The 24,000-nt window shown below is 54.5% G+C and overlaps 1 protein-coding gene across 1 annotated transcript in view; it reads left to right on the plus strand.

Moving 5' to 3' along the window:
• LOC115392552 (receptor-type tyrosine-protein phosphatase zeta-like) overlaps nucleotides 1-24,000 on the plus strand; it is a 76,059-nt gene that overhangs the window by 6,281 nt on the left and 45,778 nt on the right. The window contains 1 exon segment of the mRNA XM_030097243.1: nucleotides 23,233-23,295. Coding sequence (XP_029953103.1) covers nucleotides 23,233-23,295 — 63 coding nt within the window.

Genomic DNA, 24,000 nt, shown 5'->3' on the forward strand with positions numbered 1-24,000 from the left:
AATGAATTAAGTAATTCTAAGTGACAGTGATGAAGTTCCCCAGAAAAAAACATGATATAAAACCTGTGCAGCATTGTCAAAACCATGTCTAAAGTGAGATTAAATTCGACATTAAAAAGACGTCCATAACATCTGGACTGGAGTTAGTCTTTATGTAGAGGTCCTCTTTTTCATCCCTCCATCTCGGCAGAGCGGCGAGGACTGGGCAGACGTCCGAACTGCGCCGGTACCCCGGATAAAGAAGCTGGTTTCCAGTCGTGGCAGCGGGGTATTTGATGACCAGATTAGTGGGTATTAGGCTCAGCGGCGTTCACTCAGGCACACACAGGGGCCACCGGTTTGAATCCTCCCGAGTCGCTCCTCTTTTTCTCTCCGTCAGCGCGGGGCTGAATGGGGTTCGGGGTTATGTGGGGGGAAACAAGTGGCCGAGGAGGCCCGTCACGTCGCTGCACCACCTTCCTGCAGCCCGGCCTGGAGAGCCACGCTGTCAGAGGGGGGCTTGTTTGGTAACACAGGGGTAAAGGGGGCAGCTACAGAGGGAGGGAGGGGTTGGGGGCATGGGGGGAGGGGAGGGGGGTGCAGAGGAGAGTGTGTTGAATCACAAACACACCTCCGCCCTCCACCCCCCTCTCCTAGTCGTCCCAGACTGATGGAGCTCCGGTGAGGAGGCTGTCCCTCCATCAGTCCTGTCCAGCGTTCCTCTGACCTCCGTCACTCTCTGGACCTGCTCTCACGTTTCCATCCATACACTGTAAAAACGGACCGGTACTAACGAGTCCGACCTGCTGAAGATGAAGCGCTGCCCGAGGCCGGCCTCAGTCCGGAACAGGTCTGCAGCGCTCCAGATGAACACATCGATCAGTTGTTAATGCAGGTCCGCTCTGCAGTCCTACCATCCTCCCATCCTGCCCTGTTCCCCGGAGCAGTGGGCTCAAGGGTCCTGCTCAGGGATGCTTACTGGTGACCTGTCTGCTGTGGGATTCAAACCAGCACACTTCCATGATCTGGAGGCCTTCACAGTAACAAACATGCATCTATGATGACCAGGGATCAGGAGAACAATCTGCTGTCTGACTGGAGGGAACACGGCTCAGGTGGTCCGCTGACCCAGATCAGGATCAACAACGGAGACGGTTCTACTGCCGTCTGCACTCCCCACTTCCAGAAGGTCAGACAGGCAAAGCCTCAAATCCTGGCTCTCTGCCACCTCCACCTCCTCCTCCTCCTCCGCCTCCAACAAGCTTCCATAGACAGTCTGGATCAGAACCAGGAGCTCAGTGAAGGCCTGTTCTGTCCAGAACCAGGAGAGTCCTGGCTGGAGGTGGTCTGCTGGTGAACTCTGAAGAGCTGCTGAGAGCTGGATGAGTTTCCCTGCAGGATACTGACTTGAAGGTTCTTCTCACTTTCTCCTCAGCAGAACAGACATTCTTTGGATTTTGTATTAGATGATTTGTTCCAGTTTTGCTGGTTTTGAGGCGGTTTCTGGGACAGGGTCTAGTGTTTGACCCACAGGATGATTCCTGTGCGACAGGACTCAGCATGTCTGGTTGGAGGTTCCAGAGTTCACCGTCTCAGTCAGGATGTTCTTTATCTCCGTCCTCATCGCTTCATCTCTGGTTTTCTCTGCTCCTTTCATGGCTGCACATGTCTCCTCACCCACCCGTCCCCCCCAGAGCCTCCACCCTCCACTGTCCCTCCGCCCACCGAGTCTCCTCTAATCCCCCTCTCGGTTGTCTTGCGTCTCCTTTCTGCTCGGGGTGTCAAGGGTGGAGCTTTTATTTTGTCGGTGAGCCATCTTGTCTCTGCTGGTGTCCACCTGGCAGTCTGCCACCTCCTCCACCCCTCCTCCTCCTCCTCCTCCTCCTCCTCCACCCCTCCTCCTCCTCCTCCTCCTCCTCCACCCCTCCTCCTCCTCCTCCTCCTCCTCCTCCTCCACCCCTCCTCCTCCTCCTCCACCCCTCCTCCTCCTCCTCCACCCCTCCTCTTCCTCCTCCACCCCTCCTCCTCCTCCTCCACCCCTGCTCCTCCTCCTCCAACCCTCCACCCCTCCTCCTCCTCCTCCACCCCTCCTCCACCCCTCCTCCTCCTCCTCCTCCAACCCTCCTCCTCCTCCTCCAACCCTCCTCCTCCTCCTCCTCCACCCCCTCCTCCTCCTCCTCCACCCCTCCTCCACCCCTCCTCCTCCTCCTCCACCCCTCCTCCTCCTCCTCCACCCCTCCTCCTCCTCCTCCACCCTTCCTCCACCCCTCCTTCTCCTCCTCCGTGCTCACCGATGTCCCGGACCCTGTCCTGGCTGAGGGAGCAGATCCGGGTGGCCCCCCCGGGCCTCTAAAAGGGGGGCCACTCACACCGGGTCCCATTGCTGTGGAGAACAAGCGGAGCCCCGCGGAGTGGCTGGTGGAGAGCCATTTGGTTTGTCCTCCACCCTCAGCTGCCTGCGAGTGTGTGGTCCCCTTCCCTCTCCATGGCTCTCATCTCCGGGCCCTCTTCACTGTGATGCGCCCTCAATTAAAAAAAAGTTGTGCATAAAAAGGCCATCAGTAAAAAGGCCTGTGTTGGAGGACGCGGGTCGGCCCTGGTCCTCGTGGGTGAAAGCCTCGGCGCGCCGCCTTTCTTCCCATTCAGCGGCGGCTGGAGGGGATCTGAAGCAGGTGAATGCTCAGACGCTTTAGGCAGATGTTGGCGTGCACAAAAGGATTCAATGGGCCTCAATGAGGCTTTTCAAGTATTTACAGAACATTTACATTTACATTTCAGGCATTAGTCTGATCCTCTTATCCAGCTCAGCCTCCATTGAGTTCCACCGGAGAACGAGCTTAAATTCCTCGATCACTGACATTACAAGCTAACGGCGGTGGGGGGTCGAGTCGGGGCTCCACAGACTCTAAGGCGGGACCGAACAAAGAAATACAGCTCGGTGAGGAGCGCAGATCTGCTGCAGAGCTCGCTTTGAAGCCGTGAATACAAGACTGACAAACACTGGGTCCAAAAATCCAGTTTGTCTCAGAAACGACTGCCTCACAACTAGAAATGTCTGAAATAGCAGCTCAACCCGGGATAAACCTGACTGGAAGAAAAAACAGAAAAAACACATGGAGCTCACTGCAGCTTCACAAAGGAACACATCTCTGTCTTCCTGTCCCCTCACCCCAACCGGTACAGCAGAAAGATGCCTCCTCTGAGCCTGGTTCTGCAGGGTTCTCCTCCGAGCCTGGTTCTGCAGGGTTCTCCTCCGAGCCTGGTTCTGCAGGGTTCTCCTCTGGGCCTGGTTCTGCAGGGTTCTCCTCTGGGCCTGGTTCTGCAGGGTTCTCCTCTGGGCCTGGTTCTGCAGGGTTCTCCTCTGGGCCTGGTTCTGCAGGGTTCTTCCTGTTAAAAGGCAGTTTCTCTTTCCATCGTCTCCTCTTCTAGCTCAGGTGGATTTGTTGGGTTTTCTCAGTAACAGTAACAGTGTCTGGATTAACTGAGTTGTATTTGTATTTTAAAAATAAAGATGAAGTGAAGTGAAGTGAAGTGAATCCAGGCTTCCAGATGTCAAACATCTGGCCATACGCTGGCTCATCAACAGCTCACAGTCCAGTCATCGCTGACCCTGGTACTGACGGTGGCTCTGGTTCACCTGGACCTGGACTCGGTAGCGCTGCTCTTGACTGACTGTACAGGTCCACAATGAATGAAAGAGGAACAGAATCCACAGGGCCCGGCTCTCGCTGCAGCGTTTCTGCTGATGGCCTTTTGTGGCGTGGCAGCATGTGATGCTGCTTTACAGCTGGTCGCGGCCAGGTATCTGAAACGAAGCTGCAGCAGGAAGGCTTTCCCCCGGAACCAGCTGAGATAATGCTCTGGACCACGACGAAGCACTTTGAGGCTTTTCTTTAATCCTCTGGGGAAAAATGCACTAATCTTCATCTTCTCTAGCAGGAGATACACGTCTATGCTTCTCTGAAGACGTCTGGTGACAAATCCAGAGCTTGTTTGCAAAAGAGAGATATTTGATGGATAGAGTTCAGTGCTGCAGGTAGGATGGGGGGGGGGGCATCCGGCATCACCAAACACTCCGACCGGCAGTTTCACACCAGTGCTGTACAGTGTGTGTGTGTGTGTGTGTGTCTGTTTGTCTCTGGAGGGGCAACAGAAGAACAGCTGGAGTTTATCCAGGAGGACTGTCTGTGGAGGCAAAGCTGTGGATTACTGACCCTGTTTGACTCGGAAGGTGCAGACTGTTCCAGCAGGTCCTCTGGACCTGGAGCAGGAGGAAGGGAGTGTTTCCAGACTGTTCCAGCAGATCCTCTGGACCTGGAGCAGGAGGAAGTCCCTAAACAGCATTAGCATCAAAGCTGTATTCTTGGGATGAGTTTGTGATAAAATGTTTTTTCTGATCTCCTGAATTTGCAACTTTTTTTCGTGAGGGACTGTGAACTCAGAATTCTTTAAAGTGTTTTAAACACAGCTGTTTTGTTTTAATTTGCTCTGAAAGTGAAGAAAAGTTTCTGGCTGGGAGGATTGTCGATGGTGGTAATACTTCAGCATCAGTGTGAGCGAGCCTCAGACCCGGCCGGTGGACGGGTCCGGCAGCCTCGGGTGAGGACTGGGAGTGATGGTGGCGGGACGGGAAGCAGCCGGTCGGGCTTCCCCCAACAGCCAAAGCTTCTCATAGCAGATATATTAGCGGGTCAACTGGATGTCAACGTTCCCAAGTAAATGAGGAGTCTCACTCAGCGTTTAACCCAAAGGCAGCGACAGAACATGATGCATGCAGCGAATATCTCACGCAGAATACAAGAATCTTTCGTCTGTTGTGTTTTCTGCTTGTCAGCTTTCATCAGTTCGCAGCGCTAAGAGGCAAAATCCAACACAAGTGTGTCAAGGTTAGCAGAGGACGGAGTGTAAAATCCATAATTTCCTCTGTTGTGCCGCCCCGCTGCTGATTCCAATTAGGTCATCCCTCAAAATAGTCATGCATCCCCAAGGCGTCATCAGCCACCCGTTAATGAGCTGCTCGCTCATCATGCCGGACAGCTTGCCGCTGAAGCGCCGTGTTGGATTCACGCAGGTGAAAAAGCAATTAGTGTTTGGCTGCAGCCGTGCGGCTCCCGCAGAGCGGCGCTCGCTGCCTCCCGCACCGGATGGAGCGCCGACGCAGGGTGGAGGTCTGCGGCGGATCCCTGCCGGGACGCCAACCGGATGGTCTGGTCGGAGGACTGCCTGCCACGCTCCACACACACCCCAGCTGCGTCCTTCATATGACAGTTTCTACCGTCAGGAACAATTTGTGAGACTCCCTCAACACTCCCCCCCCCCCAAAAAAAAAAAAACACATCAGGAAATGTGTGTATTCAACAAAACCAGCAGAAGCATTGTAGTTTCACACCCGGCCTGTAGAGGCGCTGCAGCAGGAAGCATGCCCGAAGCACAGAACAAGTACAATGGAAAATGCGGGAAATGCGAGCCGCAGATAAGTCTTTACTGAGAACCAACATGGAGGTGAAAGCTGTTCTGAATCACACAGGATTATAGATCCACCAGATTACTGCGGATCATGTTGAGACAACCAGAAGAGGTTCGGTTCTGAAGCACGACTGAGGAAACCCCGGTAGAGGGAACACTGCTCAGTGACACTTCTTCCTCTGAGCGGTACACAGGACGTCTGATGTGGAAGGTTCTTCCCTCTTCTTCAGTTTTTAGGCTCTGGAAACTTTCTTCATGAACATTTCCCCTGTCCTTCCATTTGATGTCTTTGGGAGCCGTACGGTCTGCTGGTGGCGGTCTGCTGGTGGCGGTCTGCTGGTGGCGGTCTGCTGGTGGCGGTCTGTTGGTGGCGGTCTGCTGGTGGCGGTCTGCTGATGGAGGTCTGCTGGCGGCAGTCTGCTGCTGGTGGTCTGTTGGTGGCGGTCTGCTGGTGGCGGTCTGCTGATGGAGGTCTGCTGGCGGCGGTCTGCTGCTGGCGGTCTGTTGGTGGCGGTCTGCTGGTGGCGGTCTGCTGCTGGCGGTCTGCTGGCGGCGGTCTGCTGGCGGCGGTCTGCTGGTGGCGGTCTGCTGGTGGCGGTCTGCTGCTGGCGGTCTGTTGGTGGCGGTCTGCTGATGGCGGTCTGCTGATGGAGGTCTGCTGGCGGCGGTCTGCTGCTGGTGGTCTGTTGGTGGCGGTCTGCTGGTGGCGGTCTGCTGATGGAGGTCTGCTGGCGGCGGTCTGCTGGCGGCGGTCTGCTGGTGGCGGTCTGCTGATGGAGGTCTGCTGGCGGCGGTCTGCTGCTGGTGGTCTGTTGGTGGCGGTCTGCTGGTGGCGGTCTGCTGATGGAGGTCTGCTGGCGGCGGTCTGCTGGTGGCGGTCTGCTGCTGGCGGTCTGTTGGTGGCGGTCTGCTGGTGGCGGTCTGCTGATGGAGGTCTGCTGGCGGCGGTCTGCTGGTGGCGGTCTGCTGCTGGCGGTCTGCTGCTGGCGGTCTGCTGGTGGCGGTCTGCTGGTGGCGGTCTGCTGGCGGCGGTCTGCTGGCAGTGGTCTGCTGGTGGCGATCTGCTGGTGGCGGTCTGCTGCTGGCGGTCTGCTGGTGGCTCCCTGAGCGGTGGCGGTCTGCTGGTGGCGGTCTGCTGCTGGCGGTCTGTTGGTGGCGGTCTGCTGGTGGCGGCTGCCTGAGCGGTGGTGGTGCTGGCGGCGGTCTGCTGGCGGCGGTCTGCTGGCGGCGGTCTGCTGCTGGCGGTCTGCTGCTGGCGGTATGCTGCTGGCGGTCTGTTGGCGGCGGTCTGCTGGCAGCGGTCTGCTGCTAGCGGTCTGCTGGTGGCGGTCTGCTGGTGGCGTTCTGCTGGCAGCGGTCTGCTGCTAGCGGTCTGCTGGTGGCGGTCTGCTGGTGGCGTTCTGCTGGTGGCGGTCTGCTGGCAGCGGTCTGCTGCTAGCGGTCTGCTGGTGGCGGTCTGCTGGTGGCGTTCTGCTGGTGGCGGTCTGCTGCTGGCGGTCTGTTGGCGGCGGTCTGCTGGCGGCGGTCTGCTGCTAGCGGTCTGCTGGCGGCGGTCTGCTGATGGCGGTCTGCTGGCGGCGGTCTGCTGATGGCGGTCTGCTGGTGGCGGTCTGCTGCTGGCGGTCTGTTGGCGGCTCCCTGAGCGGTGGCGGTGGTTTGTTTTGGTGTTGTTGACGCTGCTCAGTGTTTACTGCCCGTTTGCCCCAGTTGGCAGCTGGACCGGGCTGCCTGACCAGAATGCAGCGGTACGACGGGCACGGCGGTTAGGTGGAGACTCTCAGACGTGGACTGCAGTGCTTTCACAGCCGTGGTGGAGAGTGTCGTCCTCCACTCCAGAGCTGGGAGACGTAAATGTCCAGGAGGGTATGAGATGAAGGACAATGGCTCCACATCCACACTTCCTGTCCCATTGTCCCTGCTCCGGGGTACAGTGCTGGCACCGGCCTCCGTCCATTCAGCTCCCATGTTTAATTAAGTCGTTTTTCTGTTGGGGAAGCCTTTCTTGGGGCCTCTGACAAACTGTTTCGTCACCGTGTGTACGATTAGATTAGGACCACGTCTGCTGGAACCAAACTGCTCCACTTGCAGGGACGCTTTTGTACCTGAGGGAATCTGGGTGAAGAAGGAAACTGGCTGCTGTTCTGTTGAGTGGGAACAGCAACTTCACATTTTATTTCCCTCCACCATTACGCTGCCGCTGGTTGTTGCTTCTGTTTAGTTTGTTGGTTGGTGAAAAGGATAACTTGGAAAGCTGTGGATGGATGTTGATAGGAATCAGGCTGGAAGCCGTTTTCATCTCAGTGCAGATCGTTTCTATGGGGGGAAGTGTGCTCTCTGCTTCTCGTTGGATCGCCGGGAACTAGCATTTTGATGAGGCTGCTGGGAAGTCCAGATGTGTTCCAGGGTTCGGTTTGGCTGCAGAGTGGAGAGATGAGACTCGGCTTCCTAAACGATCATTAGGTCGTGTTTCCAGATCTGAATGTCATTGGAGGGACGGATGATGTGTTGCTGCAGTAGTATTTCACAGCAGTAGTATTTCCTGGACCCCAGGATCACCGCTGCAGCAACACATCGTCAGCAGGGTCAACCTGACCGGCCTCACGGCGGTCTACACCAGCCCACCTTCCCTGTCAGTGTTGAACATTCCAACGCCTGCTGAGTTCTGCTTCACAGTGATTATGCGTGAAAAGGTTTGCTCAGGTTCAGAAATGGAAGAAATACTGATGGCTTGTTTCCTCGACAGTAAATCTAAGACTTTAATCTAAGACTTTCACGGAAATTTTATCCGTTTTCCATTTAAAGAGTCAAACTTTGAAAAAGTGCTTGTCAAGTGTAATTTATACTCTGTACGTAGCAGAGGTCAGAGGTCATGTAAAGGCTGGACAAAAACAGGAAGTCAAAGAACCTCTGGATCCAACCTGCAGTGAGCAGAAGAACATCTGGAAACTTCTCCAACAGCTGGTGAAGACCACAAAGGGGGTCCCTGCAGAACACTGAGGCTACAAGTCAATCAGGACCACCAGACCTGGACCAGAGCAGGTCTGAGGAGTCTCTACCAGACCTGGACCAGAGCAGGTCTGAGGAGTCTCTACCAGAACCGGATCAGAGCAGGTCTGAGGAGTCTCTACCAGACCCGGATCAGAGCAGGTCTGAGGAGTCTCCACCAGACCCGGATCAGAGCAGGTCTGAGGAGTCTCTACTAACTAGCTAGCAGCTGCAGTCAGCATGTCTTTGTTTTAAGGTTGTTTGATTCCCTTGTAAAGGTTTAGAGGTCTCTGTGATTGATAACCATGATGATTCACTGGCTTTATGGATTTCCTGAAACTCTGTTGTGCCATGCATGTGATCGGCCAAAAGAGAAGTTTTAAAGTGTCCTGGTCGTCCTGGTTTCCCCTCTAAATCTCGCTCTTCCTGTAAACACGGAGCTCTTCGTGTCAACTCGTCCTGCTCTCGAGCGTTTGCAGCGACGGTGTGGAGACTGATGCGGCCGTTCACTGGCTGGATGAATGTTCAGGTGGACAGGCTGCTTCAGGCCGGAGAACTGCTGGAAACACCACATCTGACCTATCAAACTGTTTGATCACCAGCTGATTCTGTTCATTTGTTAGAAACAGATGAAAACCCAGGTAGCTGTCACTCTGCAGTACCACAGAGAGCCATTGTGGGGCAGTGTAGAGATAAGAAGCCAATAGCTGAGGAGACCTCTTCTTATTATAGACCCCCTGCTGTTTGTACTGCGGTCATCTCTAGTGGTGGTTCAGTGGACCAAAATAAACCTGATTAAACCCCAACCTGATGGAATCTGCACCATAGAAACACTCCAGTCTGATCTTAACTTGCAGCATGTGAACACTTTAACCTGATCCTAAAGACCCCTGGAACTACGGACTGCTTTGAAATATTAGTAATTCTATCTGCCGTGTTTTCAACACGGAAGTCTGAACAAGTGGACTTCACGTCACCTCGGAACCTGCACAACAGCATGGCCAAGATGAACACAGACATGATGCATGGACCCATTGCTGATGAGATTCGACAAGGACTGTTCAGGATTCAAACAATGGGGCTGAGTGTGGCGTTTACATGGGTACCAGCACATGTGGGGCTGCAGGGGAACGAGGAGGCGGATCGCTTTGCTAAGACAGCGGTCAATAATTTGGATTTAGATATTTGAGTACGTGTGAGCAAAGTATGTGTGTTAAAGTCAGACTGTAGCCGTCTGTGTTCAATAATAAGTAAACCTGCAGGCCGTTTGATATGCCTGACCAGGGGAGTCAGGCCCTTCTCTGCCCTTTAATCTGCCTTCAGCATTATTTTCCCCTGAGCTCTGCTCTGTGCTGCTCCTCTTCTATATTTGGGGAAGTTATTTCCCAGGTTATGATGAAAGGAGCGTCCTGACAGTGGGAGTCTTCAGCGCTGGACTTCATTCCCCGAACTGAGCCCCATTAGTCCCGTTTGAGAAGTGGAGCAGGGAGAGGACTGAGACCTCACTGAACCGCTGGAACAGAGACTCTGAGCTCCACAGTGCCGCAGAGCTGGGCAGCGTCTCATCCACTGAGCATCAGCCGTCCACCTCGCTCGAGCCCCCGTCCCCCCGTCCCCCCGTCCCCCAGAAACAGCCCCTCCGTCCCGGCGCTGCCAGACAGCGACTCAGGTCTTATCTCAGCTCGGAGGAGCTGGACTGTTGGACGATGCTGGCCAGAGACAAAGTGCTGAAAAGTTGAAACCATGAGCAGCAAAGGGCGCTCGTAAACACACCATCATCAGTTCAGCACACAACCCCCAACCCCTGGAGTTGACTGTAGTCCCATGTCAAATCATGGAGCTATAAAGCAGGGAGGAGTCCGCTTGTCAAATGTTAGACGCTAACCGGGTCTGGTGAGAAACCATGACCTGAAGACTCGGACAGTGTGGACAGTGTGGACATTTCCCAGTGAGACGTTGACTCTGGGAGTTAGTGATGCAAAGGCTCCATGAACAGCGGCAGTCATAGGGATCCTGGACGCTTCAGGTCCTGGTCTGGGCTCAGATTCCACTGAAAGCCTGGCTGCTGTTTCCTCTGCCTCCGTTCGGGGCGGGTGGACTCTGCAGATAATCCTCTCTGCTGTTTTCTTCTGCTTGGCCATTTATAGTTAAAGTGAAGGCTGAGAGCAGCTGATCGATCAGCCCAGCGCTGTGCGGACTTGATGAGTTCCTGCTGGTTCTCTCAGGACCAGCAGTTCGTAGGCAGAACTTTTCATCTGTCTGCTGCCTGCAGTCACGCCGGCCCTTTGATTCCTCAGCTTGGATGTTTCAGACGTTCTACGGAGGTCTTCTCTCGAGTATGCAGAAAATCCACCCCAAGCTGTTTGATGAATCACCATCTGCTGTCAGAGGCGCCCGGAGGTCGAGCCGCTCCCACTTCCTCCTGCTGCTGGAAGAAAAGGCAGGTTCAGGAGGACGGATGCTGAAGGCTCTGAAAACGGTGAATATGCTGCTTTAAAAAGCAACAAACATCACAGAGGAGACAGGAACGGTCCACAGAACCAGAACCAGTTCCGTCCTTCACAAACAGCCCTGCTGCCCCGAGGTGGGCAGGCAGGTCTGCTGGGGCTTCTGGGGCTTCTGGGGGCAGATCTGGAGGGACGGGACAGCCTGCAGTCTGAGCCGAAGAGCTGAAGACTTCAGGAGGTTTGGTCCAGGTGAAACTCTGGTGGGATCACTGCGTCTCAGTGCTGCCATCTGCTGGCAGGAGAAACTAGTCCAGGTGATCGATTCAGGATGGAGAAGCAGCTCCGCCACACCAGGCTACGTCTCCGTCTTCCTAAGAGTCTGTGTCGGCGTGAAGGACAGATTCTCACTGCTGCTCTGATGCCTTCATGAAGGTTCAAATCCCACCCTGAAGCCACGCTGCCCTGCTCAGTGTGCTGCTCCTGTGTTCACAAAGCTGCAAGTCTGGATGACACTGGACCACACTGGACCACACTGGACCGCATTGGACCACACTGGACCACACTGGACAGCACTGGACCACACTGGACCACACTGGACCGCACTGGACTGCGCTGGACCACATTGGACCGCACTGGACCGCGCTGGACCACATTGGACCACACTGGACCACATTGGACCGCACTGGCCTGCACTGGACCACATTGGACCACACTGGACCACGCTGGACCACATTGGACCTGTCCAGCTTGGTTTAATTTGATCCGTAGCAGAGGACACCAGCCTCACATGAACTCTGCCTCCAGCTGCTCCCTGGTTCTGATGGAGACCCCGGGTTGTAATGTTCTGCTGATTGTTTCATTATTCAGCGGAACCAATGGAACAGACTTCGTTCACACTGAACTTCACCTGCTGGAGTTTCTACTTCCCATCCTGGTGGATCACGGTGGACCGGACGGCTGTAGAGCCATTGATCTCAGGTATCTGGAGCTTCTTCCACAGCTCTGATGTTGCCCTCAGGTAGTTCAGCCCTTCAGTAGTGACGTCTTGGATCGTCGTGGATCAGGGAGTCCATGTCCCGCTCTCTTTTGGCATCCAGCTTGATGTTGTCCATGTAGAGGAGGGGACTGATGACTGTTCCACTGCGGAACTGGTTCCCGTGTCCACTCCAGGTGATGGTCTGGCTGAGGGGGTCCAGGCCTCTGCAGGACAGCAGGGGGGACAGAGTGTTTCCTGGGAGAGCCTGCTGAGACGCTGGTGTTGGCATTGGTGCTGCCCAGGTTGCGGGGCATATGCCTCACAGTCCGTTTTTCAGTCCATTTATTGAAATCGTTGCGTCCCGTGCACGTTCCTATGGTGTCCTGTATCCCCACCTGAACACCACTCCCTAGTGCTGCTGGTCAATACTTTGTGATATAACTTATTGAAATGAAAGCACTTGGCCTGAATGTTGCGAGCTCCCGGGATGTGAAGCGTGGGGCGGGCGGCGCGGCGCCGGCAGTGTGTTTGTTAAAGACGTCCTCAGATTAACCTGCCGTGGCCTGCAGGTTTCAGGGCCTGGTAATACTTTAAGCAGCCCGGCCCCCCGGCGGCGGGCCGCGGGGGGGCGGGCACACATTCTGGCGTGGGCACCGGTTCTCACCCCCAGCGCCTGTGGCCGTCCCGCTCTCCCAGGGCTCGGCTAATCCTCTTATTCAGCGCCCGGCTGGAGGCGGCGGCGCTCCCACAGACCCGGAGCGGAGCGGCCACTCTCCGCTGAAGAAACACACTGACACAGTTGTGGTCTTTTTCTCTCTGAACAGACGCTGAGCAAGAGTTCCCCATAGAATCTATTCTCCTCATTCACTCTTTTCCAGTAGAACAGAGGCATGTAAAGCCGGCTCCTTCCCACTCCCTCTTTCAGCCCCCGGTGCTGAATCGCAGCCCCCCAGACCCACACTCACCCCTCATCTCACTTCCTTCTTTCATTTGTCTTAGATCACTTTTTCTTCCCGTCGAGGAAAACGTTTTCTCCTCCATTGACAGTCTGAGAAGTATTTTTTGGAATACGAAATAAACTAGATTCATCTGTTTTGGCCGACTGGAAGTGCAAAAACATTTCTTTAGGGCTACGCTTTGTTTTGGTGTGGGTTAGGGTTAGGGTAAGGGTCAGGGTTAGGAGTTAGACATGAATGGGAGTCAATGGAAGGTCCCCACGAGGATATAAATACAAACATGTGTGTGTGTGTGTGTGTGTGTGTGTGTGTGTGTGTGTGTGTGTGTGTGTGTGTGTCAGCTCAAAAGCCTTACATCAGTGAAATTCATTCAGCATCCCTCAGGACCGAGTCCCGCTGGTGGGGACGAGCCTGATGGAGGAATGGGAAGGTTAGCTGTTGGAACCCAGCAAGGTCCAGGAAGTCCAGAAGGTCCAGAAGGTCCAGGAGGTCCAGGAGGTCCAGGAGGTCCAGAAGGTCCAGAAGGTCCAGAAGGTCCAGGAGGTCCAGGAGGTCCAGAAGGTCCAGGAGGTCCAGGACATGTCGGGGAGGCCACAGCTGCACAAACATCTGGTTTACTGAGCCCTCTGAATGAGGGTGGACTTCCCGACAGAACCTGGAGCTTCCCTCCATCCTGCTCCGTGACCCTCAGTCGGGTCTTCTTCCTTTATCTGGCGTCAACGGAGTCCTGCGACTCTTTGACCTTTTGCCGGTCACAGGGTGTGGTCTGTAACCGGGACCTGAACAGGGTGCTGCAGGGTCCTGCATCGCGCTGAGGAGACCGTGAGGTGAACTGGAAACCATCAGAACCGTGGTCCTTAACGGGCCAGCAGACGGTCCAGTTCACCAGAGAACCACCAAGCAGCGAGTGTGAGTTTCCACGGTGGACCCGTCTGTTCAGTCTGAACCTGCTCCTGCAGGATCTGAGGTGGAGCCGGGTCTCAGTGCTCCGTCAGGTCTGATCTGAGGTGGAGCCGGCTCTCAGTGCTCCATCAGGTCTGAACAGGTCCTGGAGTATGTGTGATGGTTTCAGGGCATGTGGGCGGTTTTGCTTGATGAGCTTCTGGAAGGTTCCTCCTGTGAAGAGCCGCAGTGACGCCTCCTCACCCTGCAGCTGCAGAGGAGAAACACCAGAACCAGAACCAGAACCAGCCGTGCTCCAGACACCAGCTGCAGGGGTTTCTGTCCTCTCCTGTCCTGGTCCTGGTCCTGGTCCTGGTCCTGGTCCAGTGTGTGAGTCCAGACCCTGCAGAACTCTCCAGAAGCCTCCAGATCGCGCCCATGGCGTCGGGTTGGAGGTTCTGCTGACCAGCTGGAGAACACTCTGAGACGGAGTCTAAAGAACCCCAGCTGGTCTGATGCGGACCGGACTCTCCGCTCTCCCTCTTCGCTGGTTTCTGCTGCTCTCGTCGTGGGAGTCCTCCTCGGCTCTGACTGCTGTTTGGAAACGACACTCCGACATCAAGTAGGTTCAGAAACCTGACAGTCCAGAGACCTGCTGTGAGGTTAACTGCTGACACCAGACAGCCCCAGGGTCAATCTGACCTCTGACCCTGAGAGGGACCAGCAGCAGGAAGAGATGGTCCAGGAAAGACACGGAATTACATGGTTCTCTTGGGGAGCTGGGCTCTCCTGGGCCTGCTGGACTCTCCTGGGAAGGTGGACTCTCCTGGGGAGGTGGACTCTCCTGGGCCTGCTGGACTCTCCTGGGAAGGTGGACTCTCCTGGGGAGGTGGACTCTCCTGGGCCTGCTGGACTCTCCTGGGGAGGTGGACTCACTTGGGCCTGCTGGACTCTCCTGGGGATGCTGGACTCTCCTGGGAAGGTGGACTCTCCTGGGGAGGTGGACTCTCCTGGGCCTGCTGGACTCTCCTGGGGAGGTGGACTCTCCTGGACCTGCTGGACTCTCCTGGGGAGGTGGACTCTCCTGGGCCTGCTGGACTCTCCTGGGGAGGTGGACTCTCCTGGGCCTGCTGGACTCTCCTGGGGAGGTGGACTCTCCTGGACCTGCTGGACTCTCCTGGGGAGGTGGACTCTCCTGGGCCTGCTGGACTCTCCTGGGGAGGTGGACTCTCCTGGGCCTGCTGGACTCTCCTGGGGAGGTGGACTCTCCTGGGCCTGCTGGACTCTCCTGGGGAGGTGGACTCTTCTGGACCTGCTGGACTCTCCTGGGCCTGCTGGACTCTCCTGAGGATGCTGGACTCTCCTGGGCCTGCTGGACTCTCCTGGGGAGGTGGACTCTCCTGGGCCTGCTGGACTCTCCTGGGGAGGTGGACTCTCCTGGGCCTGCTGGACTCTCCTGAGGATGCTGGACTCTCCTGGGCCTGGAGGGAAACAGTCCTGTCTGGTCTCCTGACAGTTTCTCCAGCTGTGAAGAACAATGAAACCCAGAACCTTGAAGTCCGTTCAAACGTCTGATTGGTCAGTCATCACTTCCTGTGAGGAGACGAGCGGAGCTCCTACTGCTGAACTTTGACCTGTGAAGGTTTTCTGGTGCTTCAGTGTTTTGCTTGTAATGAGATGTGGATGTTCTCCCTGCGGTCCAGAGCATCCGACTCCTCCTCACCTCACCGTCACATGAACCCTGACCTTTGACCTGGAGGTGGATCGCTCTGACTGCTGAGCGGAGAGTGGGGCGTCTTCCTCTGGGAGGAGCCGGAGCAGCCGGGAGGCAGGTCCTGCTGCCGCTCTGGTCATCAGAAACACAGCCAGCCTCTGTCCACAGATTCAGCTCTCTGCCCAGCAGGGGGGTGAAATGAGCCACTGGACCGTCCCGGGATGTTTGACTGAGCCTGAGAAGGGGGACGCTCTCTGGACCGGGGGTTTTCCTCAGACCGTCTCTCAGTGCTGCACGCCGGCTGAAACCAGCTGAGCCTGCTGGGTGGACCTGAGGCCGGGTGGCTCATCAGTGGACTGTGGTCCTGAAAAGGACGGAGGACAGTGGAGAGCTTTATGTCAGGGTACCTGGGGCCTGAGTTCTAAACCCACATCAGGGCCTGAGACATGCCACTGACCAAGCAGAGCCGTCATTCAGCCTGAGGTCTGTGGAGAAGAGGCAGCAACGCCAAGTCACCATGACCAAACATAAAGCATGATGGGAAACCCGCACCATGCCTCCATCCGTTCACCACGTTTGGAACTCTGAAACGAGCCTGACGTGAGAACGTGAGAACGGTCATTTAGTAGATGGAGGAAACTGATGGAGCAGGTGGTGGAGGACTGAAGCCAGGTTTAATGTCAAGACTAATCAGACCGATAGATCCTCGTGACCATGACGACCCGTGGAGCAGGGATCTGGAAGTGTTCCTCCAGAGGGACATGAGGGTGAATCAGCTGCATTCTGTGCATATGTGGAGCTACAGACGTTACACAGCTTCAGCCTCAGCTTCAGCCGCAGCTTCCACAGCCTGGAGTGGTTTAAACGCGCTGAGTATCTCCCCTCCTGCAGTCTCTGAGGTTCATCTCTACAGTTAATTAGTTTGATCCCATATGGACCAAAACTCTACTGTTTACACAGTGAGAGCGGGATCGGTAGACTCCTCCACCCACAGAGTCCAGCTCCCTGCTTCCAGACGGTGCTGCAGACGAACTGGTTCCCCTGCTACCTGGTGACTTAACAGCAGGTGTTAGCAAGAGACTCACAGCAGCCGTGACTCTTTGAATCGTTATTGTCAAGGCAGTCAAACAGAGCTCATCAGGTTTCAACATCTGCTGCAGCATGCCGTCTGTCACACACTGACCCCTCCGAAGAGCCAACAGGCTCTGAACGTCTGGAAGCCGCAGCCTCAGGAGGAATCTGATTGGTACGGGTATCGGCCGATGCTTCAGGATGTGTTATCGGTGTCGGGATGGGATGTGGTCTGGGGCCGTCCCTGTTGTGAAAGTTTTAGTCTAGCTTTAGCCACACTCCGCCAGACGCTCATCTTCGTTTCATTTGTGAAGGTAAAGGGCTAATAAAGACTTGTCTTCACATATGGACAGACCAGAGACAGTTGTACTTTTCAGTCAGCTGTTTGTGACCCAGAAGAGTCTCTTCCTCTTTAACTTTGTGTCGTGGGAACAGACCGCCCAATCAGCTTTTTTTCAATTGATGTCAATTCAGAACAGAGTTTCTCCAAAAGTTTAACCAAAAACGCTAATTTGTGAGATTATAATCATCTTTCAGGTTCAACCTCTCCAAACAGGTTTACATTTTTCTGAAACTTTCTTTTCTTGAGCTTTCCCTTCATTTAAAGCCCCTTCAGCCACCATCAACCAGCATTCAGGCCGTGGCGTCTGACGGCGACCAGATCCCCTCTCGTCTGTTTCTCTGGATTATTTCATGGGTTTGAACTTGTCCTCCACCAACGTGTCCGTCCCCGGTATGACGGTTCATACAGTCTTGCGGAGGCTCAGAGCTCCACCCACTCACCATTTGGCAGAGACACAAAAACAGGATGATCCACAGAAAATCTTCACTTCCATCCTCCTGTTGGTGTGTTTTCAGTCATGGCGTTACTCTCAGCTGCAGGAAATCAACTCAGTCTGAAGACACGGCCTCCACCACATGTTGGACGGGATGGTGGAAAATCAGACAAAAACTTCATGCAAACAAAAGTTCTTGCTTTCCTCTACGGCTGGTCTCTTGAGGACCCCCTGGTGGATGTTGTAATCTGGCGCTGAGTTCCCTCTGCAGACTGTCAGAGGTATAATCTGGGATTAGACCGCTATCATCCTGCACTCAGAGGGAACACACAGCGAGCAGCAGGAAACCTCTTCTCCTAATTTACTGCAGATTAATGCTGGACAGACCTCAGGATGGGACTCTGGGACACTGGGACACTGGGACTCTAGGACACTGGGACTCTGGGACACTGGGACACTGGGACTCGAGGACACTGGGACACTGGGACTCTAGGACACTGGGACACTGGGACTCTGGGACACTGGGACACTGGGACACTGGGACTCTAGGACACTGGGACACTGGGACTCTGGGACACTGGGACTCTGGGACACTGGGACTCTGGGACTCTGGGACACTGGGACTCTGGGACACTGGGACTCTGGGACTCTGGGACACTGGGACACTGGGACAGGACAAACACAGTCTGGGGCTGAGGAACATGGGGGGCTCCGACGTCCCACCTGGGTGATGGAGTCTGGGTGGTCCCTGAAGTTTGACGGTCCTGGTGTAACATGGACCTACAGGGATTAAAATAGCCTGGCCTCATCTCACAGAGAACATTCTGGAATAAAGAGAAATTCATCCCAGAGAGTCTTAAACCTCTCAGCCAAATGTACCTCGACGAGCTGGAGGGCCGGTCGGCGCCAAACTCAGATCAGCAGGGACCGAAAGAGCCGGTAGCACCGAACAGGCCCAATACAGAACACTAGAGACAGTGTCACACATCAGTCAATAAACAGCAGTTTAGTTTAGTCTAGCTTAGCTTAGCTTAGTTTCGTCTAGGGATGTGCGAGTACCGATACCAGGTATCGGTATCGGGCCGATACTGCCCTTATTTCAAAGTATCGGGTACTCGTGAAGGCTACCGATGCCAGCCGCAAGAAAACCCCACGCGTAGTGAGCCCTCCTCACCAGCAGTTGGCGGTAGTGCAACCAAATGGGATGCAAGCTGCAGACAAACATGAAGAGGAAGAAGCTCCTCTCTGGGAGTCGCTGACAGGCGCAGGGCTACACTGCAGCGGGTTGATTCTCCATGAGTCTCATCCAGAGCAGAGACAACAGGATGAGTCCAGAACGGCTGCTCGTCTCACCAGAACTTCGCCGGTGTGGAAATTCTTTTATATAAGTGAAAACGAGCCGAGCTTTGCAGAATGCAAACTCTGCTATGCTAAAATTGCTAAAGGAGGAGCGCGATGTTGTTCATTTACCACTAGTAATTTGTTTAAACACCTCAGGGCGAAGCTTGTGGACGAGAGTCTGACGCTGTTGTGCTGGAAAAAAAAGAAAACTCCAGCAGCAACTCGACGGCAAACTCTGCAGAAGACCGAGAAACTGAAGAGCAGAGATCCGAGAGCAGCACAAATAACACGAGCAACTCTTTAAACTTCTATCTTTGACTTTAGTTCATAAAAAAATCATTAAAATTAGTACATTTAAAAACCTTAGTTTATGTAAAGTGGAAAACTGTTTTATCTTGCACTTAATTTCATTTAAAAACTGTTAAAATAAGTTCATTTTAACAAGTGTATAACTTAGAGTTGTTTGTTTACGTCTTGTAAGTCAGTTCATTTAAAATAAAACTTAAAACTCAGAGAAATTGTTTTATCTTGCACTTAATTTCATTTAAATAAGTGTAAACTCAGAGTTGTTTGTTTTATTTTCAGACTATTATTTTGGACTTAAACATAGTGGCTGGGCTGCCTTTTATTAGAAATAAAATTCATTTTCAAAAATAATCTGTCATTGCATTATTTTAAATTTTATGTATATAAAGTATCGGTATCGGTGAGTACTGAAGATGAAGTACTCGGTATCGGTCTGAAAAAAAGTGGTATCACACATCCCTAGTTTCGTCTAGTCTAGTCTAGTCTAGCCTAGTCTAATCTAGTCTAGTCTAGCTTAGTCTAGCCTAGCCTAGCCTAGTCTAGTCTAGTCTAGGCTAGTCTAGTCTAGCCTAGCCTAGCCTAGTCTAGTCTAGTCAAGTCTAGTCTAGTCAAGTCTAGTTTAGTCAGTGAACGCTGCAGACGGACAAGACCCCACCAACACCCGGCCCCACCAGATCAACAGTCTACCAGCAACTGAGTGGTCTGGTCTGGTGGTCCTGGTTCTCAGTCTGCTGGTCCTGGTTCTCAGTCTGCTGGTCCTGGTTCTCAGTCTGCTGGTCCTGGTTCTCAGTCTGGTGGTCCAGTTCCTTAATCTGCTGGTCCTGTTTCTCAGTCTGCTGGTCCTGGTTCTCAGTCTGCTGGTCCAGTTCCTTAATCTGCTGGTCCTGTTTCTCAGTCTGCTGGTTCTGGTTCTCAGTCTGCTGGTCCTGGTTCTCAGTCTGCTGGTCCTGGTTCTCAGTCTGCTGGTCCTGGTTCTCAGTCTGGTGGTCCAGTTCCTTAATCTGCTGGTCCTGGTTCTCAGTCTGCTGGTCCTGGTTCTCAGTCTGCTGGTCCTGGTTCTCAGTCTGCTGGTCCTGGTTCTCAGTCTGCCTCCTCTGGGGTGTGAATGAGTGAATTTAATCAACTGATCAAAAGAAGCGGATCAGTAGAGAGTGGTGTGTGAGCCAAGTCCAGGTCCCTGCAGTGACCTCCGTCAGTCCAACTGTTCTCATAGATCAATCAGCTGATCAGACCCGTCCTGGACCTGTCAAGTCCTGAACTGCCTGGAGAGCCGGCCCCTGCTCCTGCAGGTCTTCTCTCTTTGCCTGGTCCTTGGTCAGCCCTGGCTGCTGGTCCTCCTCTGGCTGCTGGTCCTCCTCTGGCTGCTGGTCCTCCTCTGGCTGCTGGTCCTCCTCTGGCTGCTGGTCCTCCCCTGGCTGCTGGTCCTCCTCTGGCTGCTGGTCCTCCTCTGGCTGCTGGTCCTCCTCTGGCTGCTGGTCCTCCCCTGGCTGCTGGTCCTCCCCTGGCTGCTGGTCCTCCCCTGGCTGCTGGTCCTCCTCTGGCTGCTGGTCCTCCCCTGGCTGCTGGTCCTCCTCTGGCTGCTGGTCCTCCCCTGGCTGCTGGTCCTCCTCTGGCTGCTGGTCCTCCTCTGGCTGCTGGTCCTCCTCTGGCTGCTGGTCCTCCTCTGGCTGCTGGTCCCCCCCTGGCTGCTGGTCCTCCTCTGGCTGCTGGTCCTCCTCTGGCTGCTGGTCCTCCTCTGGCTGCTGGTCCCCCCCTGGCTGCTGGACCTCTCTGAAGTCCTCCGTGGAGCTGCCGGTTGTGGAAGTGGGGCGTTAGTGTGGATCCTGGAGAGGGATCTGCTGGCCTGGCTCCTGGAGGAAGACCAGCACCCGTTGGTGCTGGGAGCTCTGGTGGTCTCTCCGCTAATGAAGTCGCTGTGTTTCCCCGCCGGACGCTGAATTCCCCACATGTCTCAGCTCGTGAAGACGGCCTCCAGCAGCCTCCCTCCGTCATGTGACCTCTGCTTTGTTAGCGGCGCCGCCCTCCGGCGCTCTGTTATGCTAATGAGGGGCGGTATTGTAACGAGCCCCCGGGGGGCGGCGACTCCACTTCATTAATGTGACAGATGCCCAGACAGCCGCTCGGGTTAATGATGCCACCTCCTCTCGCCACGGAGCGCTGGATCTCCGGCGAGGACGGGACGGCGTGGAGACACCTCCAAAACTACGTCACCGTGGTGACCGGCCCGGAGCGGGGTCATGGTTCTGGTGGTACGGTGTTCTGTGTAGGTCTGACATTCAGTCAGAGGAACAGGAAATCAGAGCGTCAGTTTGATCGTCCGTCTGTCCTTCAGCATCCGTCAGTCTGAGTGGAGCTGAGCGCGGGACTGAGTCCACAGTCCTGAGTCCACAGCCCTGAGTCCACAACCCTGAGTCCACAGTCCTGAGTCCACAACCCTGAGTCCACAACCCTGAGTCCACAGTCCTGAGTCCACAGCCCTGAGTCCACAGCCCTGAGTCCACAACCCTGAGTCCACAACCCTGAGTCCACAGTCCTGAGTCTACAACCCTGAGTCCACAACCCTGAGTCCACAGTCCTGAGTCTACAACCCTGAGTCCACAACCCTGAGTCCACAGTCCTGAGTCCACAGCCCTGAGTCCACAGCCCTGAGTCCACAACCCTGAGTCCACAACCCTGAGTCCACAGTCCTGAGTCCACAGCCCTGAGTCCACAACCCTGAGTCCACAGTCCTGAGTCTACAACCCTGAGTCTACAACCCTGAGTCCACAGTCCTGAGTCCACAACCCTGAGTCCACAGCCCTGAGTCCACAACCCTGAGTCCACAGCCCTGAGTCCACAACCCTGAGTCCACAGCCCTGAGTCCACAACCCTGAGTCCACAGCCCTGAGTCCACAGTCCTGAGTCCACAACCCTGAGTCCACAGTCCTGAGTCCACAACCCTGAGTCCACAGCCCTGAGTCCACAACCCTGAGTCCACAGCCCTGAGTCCACAGTCCTGAGTCCACAGCCCTGAGTCCACAACCCTGAGTCCACAACCCTGAGTCCACAGCCCTGAGTCCACAACCCTGAGTCCACAGCCCTGAGTCCACAACCCTGAGTCCACAGCCCTGAGTCCACAGTCCTGAGTCCACAACCCTGAGTCCACAGTCCTGAGTCCACAACCCTGAGTCCACAGCCCTGAGTCCACAACCCTGAGTCCACAGCCCTGAGTCCACAGTCCTGAGTCCACAACCCTGAGTCCACAGCCCTGAGTCCACAACCCTGAGTCCACAGCCCTGAGTCCACAACCCTGAGTCCACAACCCTGAGTCCACAACCCTGAGTCCACAGTCCTGAGTCCACAGCCCTGAGTCCACAGCCCTGAGTCCACAACCCTGAGTCCACAACCCTGAGTCCACAGTCCTGAGTCCACAGCCCTGAGTCCACAACCCTGAGTCCACAGCCCTGAGTCCACAGTCCTGAGTCCACAGTCCTGAGTCCACAGCCCTGAGTCCACAGCCCTGAGTCCACAGCCCTGAGTCCACAACCCTGAGTCCACAGCCCTGAGTCCACAGTCCTGAGTCCACAGCCCTGAGTCCACAACCCTGAGTCCTCAACCCTGAGTCCACAGTCCTGAGTCCACAGTCCTGGTCACCTCGAAAACACACAATAGTCAGAGAGGATTTAATCCGCCTGCTTAAAGTCCCAAATCCGGACTCACAGACAGACCTGAACCCCTGACCAGTTCTACTGAGGACTGCTGGGTCTCTGGACTGGTCTGGTTGTTGATTGAAGGCTGACACCACCACCTGGTGTCAGCCTGGATGTTTATCCACGGGTCATGTTGTTTCTTTTCTTGGCCTTTCTGAACTGAAAAGCAGAAAGTGCTCTCCGTCTCCCCATACATATGCCCGAGTGTCCATGGGCAAGACAGACAGTGTAATACACAACAGTGTCTCTCTCACACACACACACACACACACACACACACACACACACACACACACACACACACACACACACAGTGTGATACACACACAGTGTTATAGCTCTATATACTGTAAGTGTGGTCCATGTGGAAGTCATTCTGAATAAACTCAGTCAAATTCAAATCTGAGAAGTAAAAACGTCAAACACACACACACACACACACACACACACACACACACACAAATCTGTCAGGCCCAGATTTTAAAGGCTGTGTCACTTCATTAGGTCTGTAAAATATTTTACACACTCCCTCAATGCACAGCAGTGTGTGTGTGTGTGTGTGTGTGTGTGTGTGTGTGTGTGTGTGTGTGTGTGTGTGTGTGTGTGTGTGTGCTGTACTGACTCCATCTCTCTCTCTCTTGCAGTTGGGGGATATGCGTACAGGAACCAGCGGAAGTTCTCTGAGGACATGGACTGGTCGTATGCAGGTGAGACTGTTGAGAGCCGATGTGGGACTCTAACGGCTTCGTGACAATCAATAAACAAAGGACATGAACAGGTTTGAAAAACGAAGGCTCCAGGGTGCAGCTGGGACCTCAGCAGGGGGAAGGGGACAGGAGGTCTCTGAGGAGCTGCTTGGAGTTTGATGACTGTGGTTGAGGGTGTTGGAGTAGATCTGACTGCATCTGTCAGAGACCTGAGCCATCACTCGGTCTGTTGAACAGGTAGCTGGTGAAGGGCTTCCTGCTCACCGCGGTCCGGTGACCTGATTTGCCTCCTGTGAGCCTTTGCTATGTGGAGTTTCAGGTTTTTTGATTCAGTCGTTCTCTGATTCTGATGCTTCTCAACCTTCTACTTTTCAGACTTTCTCTCCAGTTTAGTCTTCAGCTCAGATCAAATCATTGTAGTTTAGACTTTAATATTCATGTAGATGTTGACACTGACAGCCTTAACATTGCTTTCAGTTCACTACTTCATACAACTGGTTTTTCTCAGAAGGTGAATAAACCTACTCATCACTTTAATCTCACCCTCCACCTTGTTCTCACCGACGGTATTGACATTGACCAATTAACAGTTTTTCCCCACAACCCTGTACTGTTTGATCACTTCCTGTTATTTGAGTTTACATTAAAGCTAGGGTAGACGATGTTGTCCAAAAGCATTTTCTGTCATACTGAGTGAAATGCTCC

The sequence above is a fragment of the Salarias fasciatus genome, chromosome 7 (assembly GCF_902148845.1).
Source record: "Salarias fasciatus chromosome 7, fSalaFa1.1, whole genome shotgun sequence".
NCBI lineage: Eukaryota > Metazoa > Chordata > Actinopteri > Blenniiformes > Blenniidae > Salarias > Salarias fasciatus.